At 42.3% G+C, this 17500-nt stretch overlaps 1 protein-coding gene across 1 annotated transcript in view; it reads left to right on the plus strand.

Annotated features, from left to right (window-relative positions):
* LOC146644518 (ERC protein 2) overlaps positions 1–17500 on the plus strand; it is a 169770-nt gene that overhangs the window by 126944 nt on the left and 25326 nt on the right. The window contains exon 16 of the mRNA XM_085393471.1: positions 3405–3469. Coding sequence (XP_085249597.1) covers positions 3405–3431 — 27 coding nt within the window. The 3' untranslated portion in view covers positions 3432–3469. The remainder of the gene's footprint in view (positions 1–3404; positions 3470–17500) is intronic.

Consider the following 17500-nt stretch of genomic DNA (forward strand, 5'->3'; position numbering starts at 1 on the left):
CAGCGGGCATCCCCTGCATTCAGTAACTAAACACACACGCACGCTTCAAAGCACACAGCTGTATCCATGCATCACCCCACACATACCTGAGCAACATGTAAAGATTTCAATACATTTTTGCTGTTAGCGCCTGTGAATCTAAAATACATGCATACTTGCAGCGTTCAGTCTAAATCTATATCTGAAGAAAGTCTATAGGAATGCAGACTATGTTCCACTGAAACCACCTTGTAACCCCACAAGCACTACTTTAACACCTTGCTTGTGTTCTCTATGTTATGTTATATTTTAAATTTGCCTTGGTAAAATATTATCCCACTATTAAACCACATTGTTTCTTCGTATCACTTGCAGCCACAGTAGACTTTCTCCTGAACTGTGAACAGCAGGGGTTTCGTTTTTACTATCACACATTACTCCACGTCACTTTGTACTTATAAATATCTTTGCCTCAGTATGACTACCCGGTGCAGTTTTACTGCAACAGTGTTTATAGTGTTTGACATATGAAACAGTGCCTCTCTGCAAGTGATACTTCAACTTTTTCAAGTTGGACTGAAAACAGCTTGCAAAAAAAGTATTATTAGGGTTTCTGGGAAATCTTGTTAAGAATGTACAGAATAACAAAATAAGTCATAAATCTGTGGCGATTGGCTGGATTATGCTCACTGCTAAGGGTGAATTTTTATGTCTATACAAGAGAACTGCGATGGCTCTTCCTTTCTGTGCGGCGTTTGGGGGAAAACGAAAGCCGAAGATTAAAACGCAACGTGCAAGAATAAGAAAAGGAATGGGAAAATGTTCACAGAGAACAGATTAGACCTTGGATTAGAGAAAAGAAATTGTGAAATGTGTGATAGCAGTTTTCTCTGCGGTAACGATGAAAAATCATTCTCTGAAGTCTGGAAACTAGTTGTTGCCGTTTCCTTGGAAACGTCTGTTCTTGCGAGCTTTGCTATTCAAACACACTTTAATGGTTTTGCAAAGTCTGACGTCAAACAGATCACCGCGTTGTGTAAACTTTGTAAAAACTCACTTTAAACTAAAAGTGGCAGCATGTCGGGCCGGTCGCAGCCCACGAGACAAAAGGACGCAGTGGAATGGGAGAAATGTCTGTGTCTGAAATTCAGATGCTAACTCCTGGCCTCGGTCATGACTCAAGGAAAATAACAGACGCCCTCGGTTTTCAGTGTCGTGACAGGTCAGGGCACTAGCAGAAGGAAATCGCGGGCGCATTTTATATTTTGAAAGATATTTCCAGTTTTGAAGATGCTGACGTTACTTAGATCCTGATTTTACTTCGATGCTGATAACGATTTAGCCAGCGTGGAGACCGTCCAGCTGCAGATGTTTTACAGAGTTCATTTCCCTGTTTATATGTTATTTGTTATTGTTGCACATCTGCTCCAAGTGTTTTCTCTTTACCATGTTTGAAAAAGGGTGAAGGATAATAGCCTTGTTAGGGTTCTTTCCTTTTCTTTTTTATAACTTTAATTGAAAAAAAAATGCTAGTTTTTTGCCCTGGTTGCATTGCCACAAAAGAGAAACATGAACGTGTCAGTCAACACTACATCTTCACCTTCCTGTTCTGCATTTAGGATTTTTTGGTACCCTTGTGTCAAACACACAGTTTAAAATGACCAGCAGACCCTGTTGACAGAGGTCAGATATGCCACCTCATTGTTTTTTCCTCATTTCTGATCTTTGACCTTATGGGAAACTTCAGCAATTAACTTGACTTCCCTGAGGTCATAGTGTTTATCTCCAAACACTGGTCTTCACGTTTCTTTTGCCTCCTTGCAGTTTAACTGACATGTTTAGTTACGCTTTTCCCCCCAAAAAACATGTTGTTCTGTCTGTCTGTCTCACCTCTAGTTGATATTGTTTTGCCTCTGCTCGTGATTTATCCACTACACAAATTTCTGTCTTTTCCTTCTTTAACATCTAGTGACATCTCTCTTTCTCCATTTCCTTACTGTCCCTTCTTTTCCTCCGTCATTCCCATTTCAGTTATAATAAACAAGTGTGGCTAGGTCAGTGGTTCAGTCCGTTGCCAGGTCCAGGAACACCACTTGAAGGATGATTGATGATGATAATGATAATGATGATGAAGAGGCTCTCCATGCTCACCCTAGAGACCACAATGCTTTTCCAAGATACAGCTAGTGCCATGAATAACATACCAGTGACCACACATGCACTTTTTTTTTTGCAATGCGTTTGCATTTGCACGTGCTCACACACACACACATACGCGCTGCAAATTTAAGACGCGTGAGCACACATCCATGCGCTGGCATGTTGGATACACAAACACGAGAATACACTTTCAAGTTTTCCAAGGCGCCAAAACCACATCTCATTCAAATCTCATTGCCACAGTTATCAGGTTCAAACCAATCCTCTAACTGTACTCCCAGGCCCCTGCTTAATTAGTAATGGAGTTAGTGAGAGGACAAGTGAAAAATACTCTGAGGTGACATGCACAGGATGTGGATTTAGCACCCTGGGTTTGTGTCTCAGCATGGAGTCTGTGCAGTTTGACGGGCATGTTGCGTTCATGTTGCTCTCATTTAGGCATGCCAGCACCGCTGCCAGATGCTTGGCAATAGCCTCGGAAGGAAATAGAAAGCAGCCATAAAGTGTTTATCAGAGACAGAATTATACAACCTTTTCTTTTAGATTGTTGTTCTTTATTCTAAGTCCTAACATGCTGGCTGCTTCAACTTTATGAGAAGTAGCACATGGTATTTGGCCTGTTTGTGTGTCTGTGTGTGTGTGTTTAACCTGGCAGAATGAGTGGTTATAGGTCTGGCTCTGTTTACGGGGCCTGTCACAGCCATTCACTGCACGTTAGCTTTTAGCACGTAGCATGTTCCATTGAAAGGCCATTATATCTATAGCTTAGCTGCTGAGATGTAGCCTACTGAGTTTACCGAGCTTGTCACAACTACTCAGTTCAACCAAAGCCACCGTGGAGTACAGCCAAGATTTTTTTTTTGCTGGAGTGTCACATTAGCATAGACTCTGCTTTACTGAAGCCTATTTTAGCATTGTGCAGGCAAGGTTTTGGCTATAGTGAGCTGCCAGGTCATGCTAACTATCATATTGTAAGTGTCTAAGTGAATTAGCCTTCTGGTTAGCAGGGCTCTTGTCTGCACAGTTTCAGTCTAAAGGAAACACCTTATGTGTTTAGTTATTGGTTTCTAACAATCACACTGAGGAATGGTGATATCATGCACAGCTTTTCTGAATGAGAGCATGAGCAGGATTGTTTGGATTTAAAGTCATCGGGGTTTAAGGCTGGACAGAGAAGTTAGTTAATGAGACTCAACCCAATAAACCAGAATTTGCGCAATGAAATGATAAGAATGATGATGCATGTTTTTACTGTTCACTCACAGGATGATGAAGAGGGAATATGGGCATGATGACCACCAACATGACCACCCACATCTGTTTCTTCACAGTGAGTTTCCGCACAGCTGTTGTTACACCTTAGGCTAGTTTTGAAGTTAACATTAGCCCTTGCCAGAGTGTCATACTGTACATGTGTTCCAAATACTTTAATGATCGTATACACAATGCACTTCTTCAGTAGGCTGAGTAACCATTAGACAGGAACACTGATGATACCACAATAACCACAGCATTACCCAACTCTGACACAGGAGAGTGGAATAGAGCCGACTTTTCCATTGCTCGGGGAAGTTTCATTCAGTTTTATGTATATGTTTAGAGTTTTTAGGCTGCTTTTCAGAGAAGTGTTCATATGCTGATTGTGCTGAGTGTGGCGCATGCACTCTGGGCTCTATAGGAAACTGTGTGTTATTGGACCTATATACACCCAGCAGCCTAAAGCGAACATACCAGGGCCCATAGGTGATAAAAACGACACAGTGAGAAAAACCAGAAATGGATGAGTCTGTCTCTCCGCACCCCACTTTTTCAGTCACAGTAAAGTTTTACCGCACTACTCCACCCTATTGTGTGCCAGTGTGTGGGGTAGCTAATTATAATACAACACAGAACAGCCATGAAAGGGTTTTTTTCAAGGCTGAAAGCTAAAAAAGCATAAAATGAAGAATGTCAAGTCATAAAGCATAATTCCTGTTTGGGGAGTTTTATATCGAAGCCCCCCCCCCATGGGCTTAGGGTCCCTTTGAACACAGACGTGCAGCAAGAGGTCTGTGCAGGGAGGTAATGGTTTGCTTCGAGCTAATACGTGTGTGTGTGTGTGGTGTAAAAGAGACATATAAATGTACATATGAGGGACAACAAAGGTAGGGAAAGCGAGATGAAAAAAGCAAAAGGGCCCTTATGTATTTATGTGGGAATGGGAGCGAAAACCAGGCTGCATAGTGTACTCATAGTTTCCAGTGCATCTCATTCCTTTCCCCCAGTAATCCACAGGTGGACCATCACAAGCAGACTCTGCCTCTAACCTCAACAACTTAGAAGTTGTGCACTTTGCCCCAGCACTGCTTTTGGGATTAAGAGTCCTATAGCATGAGCAAATGGTTTGCCTTTCTGCAGTGCAAAGCGTTTGAGTCTTCAGCCACGTTGTTTGTGTGCGCATTCGCAAGTGCTCGTGTGTGTGTGTGCATGTATGTGTGTTGAAGTGAGTGTTGGGGAGCTATACAGTGGCGGAGCAGCCCACATAGCCTATAATCCAGTCCATGTGTGCTGAGAATGCAGCAGTGTCAGGATTCACCATAATGAAACAGACCACACTGCCCCCTTTCTCCCTCTCTTTCCATCTCTCCATCTTTTTTCCATCTCTCCTGCTCTCTCCACCTTTCTTAGGGTTTAACTTTGCCCTGCTCTAACACATTTTCCTTAAGGTAAATCTGGAATTGGACCCATGATTAGCCTACTGCTTTAGTATCTCCAATCAGATATCATGATCTTCTGCGTATACTTGTGTATTAGTTCTTCTTATCCTAATCTAATAGAATAAGCCAGGCACATTAGCCTTTGGTGCAGAGTGGTGTTGTGGCTAGCGATATCAGTGCTGCTCATCTATCCACTGCTGTTATTCTGGCAGTGCAAAGCACGAGCGCAGCTAACGTGTATTAGCCATCCTCTATGGGAGAACAGATGGGAGCTATTCAGTGGTATGTAGCTACAGCGCAATAAGGCCAGACCTAATCCCCATATCCTGTCCCTGAGTGAGCCCTCCCTAATATGAGCAAACAGAGATGACAGCACCGATAGACAAATAGCCAGGGATCTGTGTGTCTGGGCGCTTGTGTGCATGCTAGATTTTATTGGTGTTTCTTATGGATAACCTTGGGTCCCGGTGCTAGGCTGCATTCCACAAGAACCTAAGTGCTGAGTTTGAGTTGGCAACTTTGAGTTCTAAACATCCAGGTGTGGATTTGTATTGGTTAGCCATGGTTCTGTCTTACAGACTCTGATTGGCTCATTGAGGCTGTGTATGTCCTGCTGTTGATTACAGAGGTTTTGTTTACCCGCTGGCCTCCTAGACCCCACCTCTAATGAAATAAGAATGTCCTTTTGGAGTGAGAGCAGAAGAGAAGGGGGTCAGAGGAAAAAGTGAGGGAGAACATGAGGCCAAAAGAGTGAAGCACAGTGTGGGGGGTTTCTGGAAACATTATGCTTTTATCCCACCATGAAGCTATTTGTACTGAATAAAGCAAAAAGAAGCTCAGAGGCTTTCCGAGTGAGGACAGAAATGTGTTTGTGTACATGTATGTATTTGTGTTTGCTCACATGCATGTGTGTGCACGCACTTTGTTCAGGTTAAAACAAGTCAAGAAGATGGCTTTCATTTGCCCACTCTTTGTTCGCAGAGGATACAGTGTTTGTATGGCAACATTGTGTATGTTTGCGAGCATCCCAAGAGTGTCTATGTGCAGCGGTGGATTGCTAACCTGTTGATCATTGGCAAATTAAAAGTACATCTCAGAGCACGAGGGAGAACAAAGACAAGAGAAAAAAGCCCAAAATCCAAACTGTTTAAACCTGGAAGTATTTTTCTCTTTGTTGGTTTGTTTGTTTTTTGGATCCAGCCAATCTAGGATCATTAGGAAATGACACATGGTCGTGGTTAGCTAGCAAGTCAAGATGAAGTTTAGAAGAATGCACAACATAAACGACATTGTCAGAAACATCACAGTCCTCTTAATCCTCTGTCAGCCTATTGAATGGATTTTACTTAACAAATGGAGTGGACATGGAAATAATTAAAGGGCAGAGTGGAGCTGAAATCCAAGCCAGATTAAAGCACAGCAGCTTTGGGGGCCATGTGAGCAGGTAAAAGTTTCATCTCCTCATCTTCCTCCTGTGCACTGCAGGCCAGAGCTTACTATATCTTAGTCCAGCATAAAAGGACTGATAATTGTTTAGCTCTACTCTAACTCCGTGTGCGAGCCACATTCCCCATCCATACAGTTGTATCCCTTTAGGCACTTTCTGTATTACATACACACTCACACTTGCATCGGGAGTATTTTGGGCTTCAGTATCTTGCCTGAGGACACTTTGACAGACACACTGGAGAAGCTATGGATCAAACCACTTCTTCTACTGAGGGTCTCTCGGTTCATGTTTTGCCTTGACAAACATAGCTGATATGTTAGCGTCCAATTTCGTTAAGAAATAAATACAAAGCTGAATCCTAATCTTAACGAACTGTAACCTTGAACAAAGTTTGAGTTTTTTTTGCTTTTTATATAGTGAAAGTGGATAGGGGGCCTTTTATGTCCCCAGAAGGAGGAATTCGCATTTAAAATGTCAGCAGAATACAGTATGTAGTAATATATGAAGTACTCCTGGTATGCACACTCACTCACCCTCAGAGTGGCAGAGCTGGCCAGAGCTTTCTGTCTGTAGTTTTGAGTCATAACCAGAAGACTGGGAGTGATGCTTTCTAGAGATTACTCCCCTTGAAGGTGTTGATCTCTTTAAACATACATAGATTTTAACTGGGATCTGTTCTGTTAAACATAAACACCAGATATCTCAGCCCATTGCATACTTTTAAGAGATAAAATCTCTTTTATCCTCTGTTTATGGCCATCAAACAAAGTTGCCCTATAGGTTTTCTTCTAGACATCACTATTCTGTGTTTTTTCTTCTTTTCTTGCAACAGCCTGCTGATTATAAATGAGCTCCAGGTATAAAATAAATATAAAGTTGTATGTGCATATCCATGAAATTGAGCTTTCACAGACCATAAGTGCTGTGCACCATAGAGATGGCTTCTGTAAATGCAGTTTTACAGCCCATAATCACAGCTGTCTTTATCTTCATAACAGACCTGAGACCAAAAGTTCCTAAGTAGTTGTAAAAGAAACTAACATCATATAAAAATATAATGTGATAATTTCAGTCTCACGTTGTTTATAGATTTCTAACTGTAAACAAAATAGCAACCTTAACTAGCTTATCACTACATCATTTAAACTCCCCAGCTAATTCAACAGGCTCCTCTTTTCAACTGCTCAGAAACGCAGGTTTCTAATCTGGCAGTCACCTGGCACATCGCAGAAACACATCACATGTAAACATGGTCAAGACGACTTGCTGAAGTTCAAACTGGGGGAGAAAGGTGATTTTCGTGACTCTGAATGTGGCACGATTGTTGGTGCCAGACAGACTGGCCTGAGAATTTCAGAAATCCCGGCAGATCAGAAACTATTCTACTGGGATTTCCCCACATTTTCTGTAGGGTTTACAAAGGATAGTTTGAAAACGAGAAAATATCCAGTTAGCAGCAGTTCTCAGGGCGAAAATGCCTCGTTGGTGCCAGAGGTCAGAGCAGAATAGCCAGACTGCTTGGAGCTGTTAGGAAGGCAACAGTAACTTAAATAACCACTCATTAGAACCAAGGTATGCAGAAGAGCATCTCTGAACACACAGCACAAAGAGTCTTGAAGCAGATGGGCTACAGCAGCTACACCAGATGCACTCTTGCAAGCTAAAAGCATGAAACTAAGGCTACAGTTCACAAAGGCTCATCGAAACTGGACGACAGAAGGTTGTTGCCAGGGCTGATGAGTTTCTACTGCAGAACTAAAAGAACATATAGACAGAATCCATTGCCAGCCTCAACGGTATCAACCTTAGTACCGATTGAGCATTGTTTAAATGAGTATTGTTGTTGCCCATGTTCACTGATTTTCCCATCTACTGATGGCTGCTATCAGTGGATAATGATAATGCATCACTCCACAAAGCTCAGAGATTTTAAATTTGGTTTCTTGAACATGACAATGAGTTCGCTGTACTCGAATGGCCCCTACAGTCACCATATGCCAGTCCAACAGAGCACCTCTGAGATGTAGTGGAATGAGAAACTTGCATCCTGGATGTGCAGCTGACGATTCTGCAGTAACTGCAGAATGTTTCCAGCACTTTGTTGAATCGATGCCACGAAGAATTAAAGCAGTTTTGAAGGTTTGCTGGTACCAGCTGGGGATCCAACCCAAAACCAACAAGGTGTACCTGGTAAAGGGAATAATGTAAGTAGCTTCCAGTGAAAAATGAGGCCAGCAGCTGACACAGCCCTGCCACTATTTCCTGCACCGTGTGCCAGGTTAGAACTAGCAAACAACTATTACCCCACGCATTCATTATTACAAGCTGACAAACTGCCTGAAGAAATATCATCTCCTTTATATCAACATGAGTCAGTAAATGTTCATTAATGAATACACTGGATTTTCTAAACAGTCAGTCGGCTCGAGGCGGCGCTTTATAAATCATACCCTTAATTTATGTGTGAAAATAAAATATTGTTGAAGCAATTATAGTTTGGGTGGTGCCACTAGAGTCTCGTCAGAAACAGAAACTACACTGGGTCATTGAACTCAAGTACCATGTTGTTTGTTGTGTTTCTTATAGGAAGTCGTTTCCTATAATTCCAATATTTTGTCTACCTTATTAAAGTTGTAGTCTACTAACCAGCAGCGTGTGCACAAAATCTGAATGTATTTGGGTAATGTTTGGGTTAATGATACGTCTTTGTTCAAAGCTGTGCTGCGCCATGTGTCTTTGGTAGTCAGTGAACCATGGCTTAGGGGTCAGTAGAGGCGTCTGACCGAGGCCATCCTTCAGCTAGCTGTCAGCATAATCAGTCTGTGAAGTCAAAGGTGGTTCCACCAGGTTGAGCAGGAGTGGAGGGAAGTCGATAGCTCAGCAACACCTGAGCACTGACATCTGAGTATGCTGTATGTAGTTCAATTAAAAAGAAAAAACAACAACAACTTGGTTATGTTCTAAACTTCTTTTGGCAGTGCGAGTTGCTGCTTCTCTTTGTGGCAACTTTTAAAAAATGTAGTTTATTTGTGTGGCAAATCTGAAGACCGTGTCTTGAAAAGGTTAAGAAGAAGCTAAACCCTACTCAGAGCCACATTTTTACTTAAGTTATACTGTAAAAATCGAACATACTTGCTTTTGAAATGCAAAACATTTCTTTAATGTAGGTGAAGAGCAGCGACAGGGATGCTTTGTCACTGTCGGTGTGTGAAGCTGTAGACAGATGTAACCCACAGACACTTTTGCAGCTGCAGCAGGTCTAGAAGGAGGAAATGTGGAAGAGAGAAAAGAAGGAAAGAATAAATAGTGAAGCAGACAAGTTTATTCGTGTGTGTGTGTGTGTGTGCTTTTTTTGAAGTTCTGTGAAGAAGAAGACAATTAAACACCTGATGTGGGGATCATAAGGTGGTTTGTCTTAGTAAGCTCCCTTTCCCCACCCGCAACACGCTCATTACGCAGGCAGAGACATGGCCGCATGTACAATGGCTCATGCAAACCTGCGTTTGCAGGAACGACTAATATTTGGCTTTTTAAATTCTGTAATTGCAAGTAAATCCCTATTCATCAGTGCTTATCCATGCAGTTAAAATGTGCATGTGCGAGCAGCTTGTCAGAATCAATCTACAAAGCCCTGTGTGGCCCACCTCAGTAGCCCAGCCAAAATATGGAGATCTGAAGACTTTTCTGCTAATTGGTTGTATTAGACACACACCTTCCTTCACTAAGCCACACAACTGTCCTCTTGGGTATGAAAAGGGGTTTCTTACTCAAGCCACACAGTGCAGACCAAAATGTAATTCTTCTTTTGGCCACTGATGATGGGATGAATCAGAAACTTGTTGCATCATAGGATCATATGGGGCCCTAGGGGGCCCTAGTCATAACCTATTAGATGCTTATCATTTATACAGTCTTGTTGACGTACCAATTAAGTAAATATTTTCAGTGGTGCTCTCAACAGCTTTATAAGAAGCTCATTTTGTTGGGTTTTTTGTTTTCATCCTTGTCCTAATGATTTATCCAGCTAATACAGACGTATCACTAGTATTCAGAAGTGGCCTTCTCCTGATTGGATGGACATTTCACTGGTATTGAATAATATTGTTACTTTCTTATATTACTGACAAAACATTTACAGTTTGCAGACCGAGTGAGAATGTAAGCTGGAATACTGAACTCCCTCATCTTCCCCTCTCTGTCTGAACATGCCAGGTATGATTCAGTCTGTAAGCTCTTCTTCTCTGTACAAGTTAGCCCACAGTCATAAATCAGTCCACCTTGAACTGTCGCTGTTTTTCACCTTTGTCTTCCTCCTTTTTCTTCTCTCGGTTTTATGCTTCATTATTTATTATCGCTGTCACTTGTCAAGTCAAGTCAAGTTTATTTATAAAGCACATTTAAAAACAACCAAGGCTGACCAAAGTGCTGTACAATAAAATACAAATATAAAATACAATAAAACACAAGTACATAAAACACCTCACTGATAAAACAATAAGTTCTTCTTCAAATGGATTTGCTCAAGACACATTCACCTTTTAAATTTCCTTTAGATCTAGAATATTGGAAATACATATTTAAATACTGCGTCGCAGGAGTGGTATATCGGCACAAACTGGGAACGATATTGATTAACTGAATAGGTTTTAACTGTGCAGCAAGTTTTGTGTGTAAACGAGAGTTCAAGAACGAGGGAAAAAAGAGAGTGAGAGATCCTGGCAGGATTAAAAGGGTATTTTCAGCTCATTGTGATGGCAGCACACAAAATCCTTTCCCTCAGGAGAAACTTGCACCTGGGGAGGCACTTTGAGCATCCGTGGGTTTGTGCGTGTGCGTGCCTGTGTATGAGACATACAGAAAAGTAACTGTGCATAAGGTACCTCAAAGGTGAGATCCTGTGTTCAAGCTGGATTACACCCCAAAGAGAAAGTGTGAACGTGCACAAAGAAGCACTGATAGAGGGGAGGCACTGGGATTTGCAAACAGAAAAAAATGGGAATCACACTCTTTTCCTTTTAAACCAGTTATTTTCTTCAGACTTCCTATGCTCTCCTGAGTTCCCTGTCTTTAACAGACACACAAAGACACATGCAGCCACACTAAAAGCTCTAAAAATACCACAGAGCCTCAGGTCTAGGGTAAGGCCTCTGTTTCCCAAACTGTGTTTTTAACATATAGACCCAGCCCTAGGCTGCCAATCATAGATGTGGCTGCTGCTCCGAGGCAGAGGGCTATATTCAGAGGCAGCATGTGGTGGGGGGTTGCCACAAAATAGGGGGATTCACACCTGCTGACTTTACTATATATGGCTACTTACCGAAAGGATGTAACACCCTGAAACATAGCACGTTGGATACCTCAGCTCAAGTACTGCTGCAAGATCTTGCACACGCATGTATGCAGAAATAGATACATTTAAATTGCCTAATAGAAAGCAAACAGTTATGATCAAGATTGACACCCATGGAAACCACGTGGCTGAGAAAAAACACTAAATGTATTTTAATAAGTAATAGAAGAAGGAATTTCACTATTTTCTTTCCCTGTTGTAGACGTGCCAGAGCTGCTATCAGACACCCCTTGTAGAATTGAAGAGGAAAACTAACAGGAATTTACCTGTTTCCTCTCACTGAAAGTCAGGCTTCATATCTTGGGCTATCACTGAACTACTGTAATAACAACCTTTGCACTGCCACTCAACATTAGGGCTGACCACTAATTAGGCCGTCTATAGCTGCAGGCTGCATTTTATTTCTCACACTAGCTGTAAAAATTATCCCGAACATTGTCCTCATTTATTAAATAGATGAGCTGTGTTGATGTTTGTAACACTGCAGCATTTTTAATGATAATTAATTATTTTGCATGAAAAAAGAGGCACTGACACTTTATGTCAGCGACCTTTTCAACTCTGCATAATGTTTGTTGATCTTAAGCTTCAAATCCCAGAATGGCTCGCGGGTCTCTTGCTGCAGGGTACCTATGTGACACGGGGAGCAGAAAGAAAGCCCCTGAGTCTTAGGGCTACAGAATAAACTTCTCATTTGAGCCCCACAATGAAAAAATGTGTATAAACTCCTGGCTCAGATGCAAGTTAGTCCAACACAGATCAGCTTGTTGGGCTGTGTAGTGTGTTTTCAACCAGGTTATGTTTTTCAGTGAAACCCTAGAGTTGGATGTCAGAGTGGACGCTTTCTCTGTCACTAGATCGGCTCAGACAAGCAGATTAATGCTCTCTGTGTCCCTCACAGCTTACTGTATGTCACTGCTATTATCCTTGACATCCAACCAGTGGGTCAGGATCCTTTACATGGGTGTCTTTCCCATACATGTACGCACTTACACCCACATGCACACGTACATATAACTTACACATGTGCAACTGAACTTACTCTCCCTCTGGTTCCCTCTCTCTTATCTGGCCCTGTGGAAAAGCCACACTTGTACGATGACATTCAGCACAGGATTAAAGCCCATGTAAGACCCTCCTCAGTTTACACTGCCACTGCCAAGAAGGGATCTATACAACCACACACTCTCATGCAATCCTGTACACACTCTGGCTGAGACACAACTCCATGCGCACACACACACACAGTTGAAGCGTAAGGGGAAAGCACAAACTGGTTTGTGTGCCTGTGGACTCATACATACTCAAATGCCTTCATGCGTTGTTGTTTAGCATGTTGTCCTCTTATTACTCCAGACCTATGGAGATGTCTCTGCTTACCAATTGCCATGCGCATGCAGCAGTGCGAACACTCATGCGTCCATTTGCCTTGCCACCATCCTCATTGCTTTCATCTCTGAAACAAGGGTCTAAGCCTAGACACCCACCTCATTTGAGTCATGTGTGCACACACACACACAAACAGTCCCCTCTACCTACAGGCACAAACTCACATATATGTGGTACTGTTAGTACTCAGGGTAGATTGAACACAGACTCCCTCAGTTTTAGGAACGGTGAGGCTAGATGTGGTCAGGCCCTTAGTTAAGATGCTGTGCTTTGTATCTAGGTCACATTGTGTGTGACTTTTGTTTCTGCGCTTACCTCCAGGGTTTGTTGGTTAGGTCTGGAGTGGATTCTCACTGGAATGCATTCTGATTGGACTAGACAGCAATCATTTTCTGATTGGTTGTTTGTCCCAAGGCTTCCATTTTGAGGGTTGCTTTGAATCAGTGCATCTCCGTCTCCTCCTCTTCTGTTCGCTGTGCTCTTTTCTTTCTACTCCTCTATATCTCGTAGATTGCCGCCAGCTGAGTGTTTGATGTGAATGTGTTTGACTGGCTAAAACAGAACCAGCAGTGGGCTCTTCTGTGTTTCTGCTGATGGAGTGATACTCAATGCGTGGATCATTGCCTATAGTAACTTTATGTGATAAGTGGTCAGTTAAACTGGGCCTCATAAATAAAATGAGTAAGAACTATCATATATGGCAGATGTGATGGGGTAGGTTTGAAACCCCTGCTACTGATACGTGTTCACAAATGCACTGCTGACCTTCTAGAGAGTGTCTGATAGAATATGCAGATCCAGCTTTCAGCCTGATTCACCTTTGTGTGAAAATGTGTGTTTTTCTTTCACAATATACACAGAGAGTTGAGAAGAATGTCAACAGCTTCAGATCTGTGTGAGTCTTTGACTTTTCAGGCCCGATGGTTTAATTTGATTGATTTCATGAAAAATGGTAAATGGTCTGTATTTGTATAGCTTTACTAGTCCCTAAGGACCCCAAAGCGCTTTACGCAACCAGTCATCCACCCATTCACACACACATTCACACACTGCTGATGGCAGCTACGTTGTAGCCACAGCCACCCTGGGCCGCACTGACAGAGGCGAGGCTGCCGGACACTGGCGCCTCTGTCAGTGCGGCCCACCCGTTGCCACCACCGGTAGGCAACGGGTGAAGTGTCTTGCCCAAGGACACAACAACCGAGACTGTCCAAGCCGGGGCTCAAACCGGCAACCTTCCGATTACAAGACAAACTCCCAACTCTTGAGCCACGATCGCCCCAAAAAATGAAAAAAAGGACCCTGGATTGGGTGCGTGGATGAAAAAAGAGGACTGCTATTTTAGTGATACTATACTTTGGTGACGTGAGAAGACCTAAAATAGACAGTCAGCCCACTTTTTAAAAACCACTTATATCACCAGACTGTAATGCTAAATATGAACTGTACTCTAGCAGTTTGATAGAGGCAGAGAGATTTTTGTAGTCATTCTTTCTCAATCCAAGCACAGTAGAGCGTGGCAGGATAAAATATAAAACCATCATCAATAGGTACTATTGCACCTATGCTTTACTCTAATATCCTCTCCTGGAGTGACCTGCAGCAAGGCTTCAACTCTGCAGCCATGGGATTAGCTTCACTGGTGGGTGGTCCTCCTATTGCTGATCTTAGATCAGCATCACATTCTGTTCTTTACTCTCTCTAGGTGTTGGGATTATGGATCAGGTTAGGTTGCTGAAGTTGGACCATTTGATCAAACTAATGGTTGATTTGGACACATTTATATGTTGCACTTGTCCCCTTATATGAGTAACCTTGAAAGCTCCTGGACTCAATCCCCACCCTTGCTGGGAGAAGCTGGCTGGGGAGGCTTCTGCTAGAGCTCTAGTATTACTGCTGAGTGCGAGCATTCAAAAGCCAGATCAAAACTGGCCATGCAAAATTTACTCGCTTGCTGTAGTGAACAGCAGGTGGGACAGGAAATAGTGTGTCAGCTAGCCAGCTAACATTAGCATACCAGACGCTTAAAATGATCCATATCAAACATTTTATTCACTCTGTACTTGTGCTCGCTACAAGGCATGCAGATGCCGCTAGTTTACACTCACCAAGCAGCTATGGAAACACAGAAAGGCCAAAATAAATACTCTGAAGATAGATGGATGTTAACTAGACTTGTTTTGCTGCTGTGGCTGTTTGCTGAGGTGGGATCGACCGCAAGAGGAAGTAATTGAAATGTTTGGCAATTGTTTTTGGTGCGACTGTGGCTTTAGTCAGCTAACAGGTATGCTTGGTGATATGTGGCAAGGTGTTCCTTACTGGATAAATTACAGGTTACCTAAAGGACAAAGAACAGCCTGTGATGTTTGTAAGGAGTGTGTGACGTTACTCAAACGAATCACAACCATGTGCAGTCAGTAGTGTAAGATCATGACCATCAATCATTGGGTTTTTTCCCTCTTTCTTGGCTTCCAACCTTTCGCAGTTACGCACACACACACACACACACACACACACACACACACACACACACACACACACACACACACACACACAAAGAACCAGCACATGTTCTCCATAACAAAAAACCCACAAACAGACAGGTAGTGTGACAGAAACAGAGCTGTTGGAGGCCTGGTGCTCTCCCCGTCTGAAGGGATCGGAGCAGAGGACAATGTAAACACTCTGTCACACACATAAACAAAGCCCTGCTCAGATTTCACTGCACAGTTACAGAAAGCTCACCCTTTCTTTTATAGAGAAAGTATTTTTGTAATTTGTTTATGTGAGATTCCATGGACCTAATGGGAAAATGGCTTTTTCGGCATCACACCACACCTGAGTTCAATTTCACTAGCTTTCTCACAGACAGATCGTAAAGATGGCATGCCAGAATGGGTGCAATCTGTCTTTCTTTTCTGCATCTCAATTTAATTTCTCAGCCTTCCTCTCTCAGACACATTCTTTCTCTGTAACCCCCCCTCTAGCTCTCTGTTTCTCTCTTCTTCTCTTTCTGGTTTTGTCTCAATGAGCGATGCCTGTGCAGGCCAACTATTCAACAAAGAGCAGCAGGTGAATCACAGAAGTCAAAGAAATGATCTACATTATGTTTGAGAATCCTTTCATTAGAAGGATTTTGGCTGATTATGAAGCCTGAGTTTGAAGTTATTTTGATTAGTTGCATTCAAATGTGACACCGCACACTCTTAGCTGTATATCATAGCTCCTCATTCTAATCACAAAGCTTCTCTACTGGCATTAACAACATGTGTACACACACACACACACATGCAGATGCACTATGTTTGGGTTATGCAAAACAAAAGCATAATTGGAAATAAAATCCAAGCATTCACTTAAGACAGTAATTTTAATATTTATTGTTTTATATTAATGTTGCTCCCCAACTGTCTAAGTTATCACACACCCACACACAAACTATACAAAAACATATGAATATGTTCACCCTTGGCCAGCTTTAACCACCCGCTGATTTAAAAAGATACCATGTGTTTAGCAGGACTGAAAACAACGGCCCAGCAGAACCTTCTGCATTGCAATGCAAAAGAACTGAAAGCAAGATACAAACATGTGTTTGCATTGCTTGCATTGTTTGCCTTCTAATTACATCGTTATTTCTCTGTGTAAAGTGCGTGCATGTCAGAGCTGTGTGCGTGTGCATGTTTTCCCCTGTAATGCCAGTCTTTGTGTCTGGAAGTGGTGTGTTTCACAGCAGGCATTCCATTCAGGCTAACCCAGTGTGCTTAGGTAATAACTAGGCTTAGCCATAATTTGTTTGTGTGTATGTTGTTGTACGCCATATATGTGTGTGTGTGTGTGTATCTGTGGGTGTTTCTGCTCATGTTCAAAGGAATAATTCCTTTTCATTTGACACATTCATACAAAAAGACAAGCCCGTCTATTTGAACTTGGAAACGAGCCATCCACAAATGAATGCCTTTCTGTTTCTGTTCTTCCAGCTTCCGTTGCTCCAGTCTTATTTCTTTCGTCCTGTTTAATTGGCAATTGGAACAACGTTGGCTGTTTAAACCTTTTTAAGCATGCCAGTGTGCTTTTTTATACCCTGGAAGATATCACAAAGAAAACAAGGCAACAACATGCTTGGCATTTTCATGTTGAGACTTCACCAATGGCAATCTCAGAATCACTGATTTAGGCACCCAGGTTTTCACATGTAACAGTTAAGGCAGGAGTACTGTCAACTTGTAGGATGGGGATAACTTGTCAAAGCTAAATCGCTTCTCCTACTTCTGTGCTTTGCCCTGAGTGCAGCACTGAGTGGAGTGGCGCACCCACCAAATATCTCTGCAGCGAATAACCATCAGCTGTCAGTCTTTTCTTCATGTCCTGTTTGAAAAATAGCTCCAAAATGACAGTTAAGCTGGTGCCTTTCAACAACACCATTTCAATTTAGCTGTGAAACACTTTCTGGACGTCCTTGTCAAACTTCAAACA

The sequence above is a fragment of the Rhamphochromis longiceps genome, linkage group LG20, assembly GCF_057381845.1.
Source record: "Rhamphochromis longiceps isolate RC_006_pf linkage group LG20, R_longiceps_female_GT1.1, whole genome shotgun sequence".
NCBI classification, from domain to species: Eukaryota; Metazoa; Chordata; class Actinopteri; order Cichliformes; family Cichlidae; genus Rhamphochromis; species Rhamphochromis longiceps.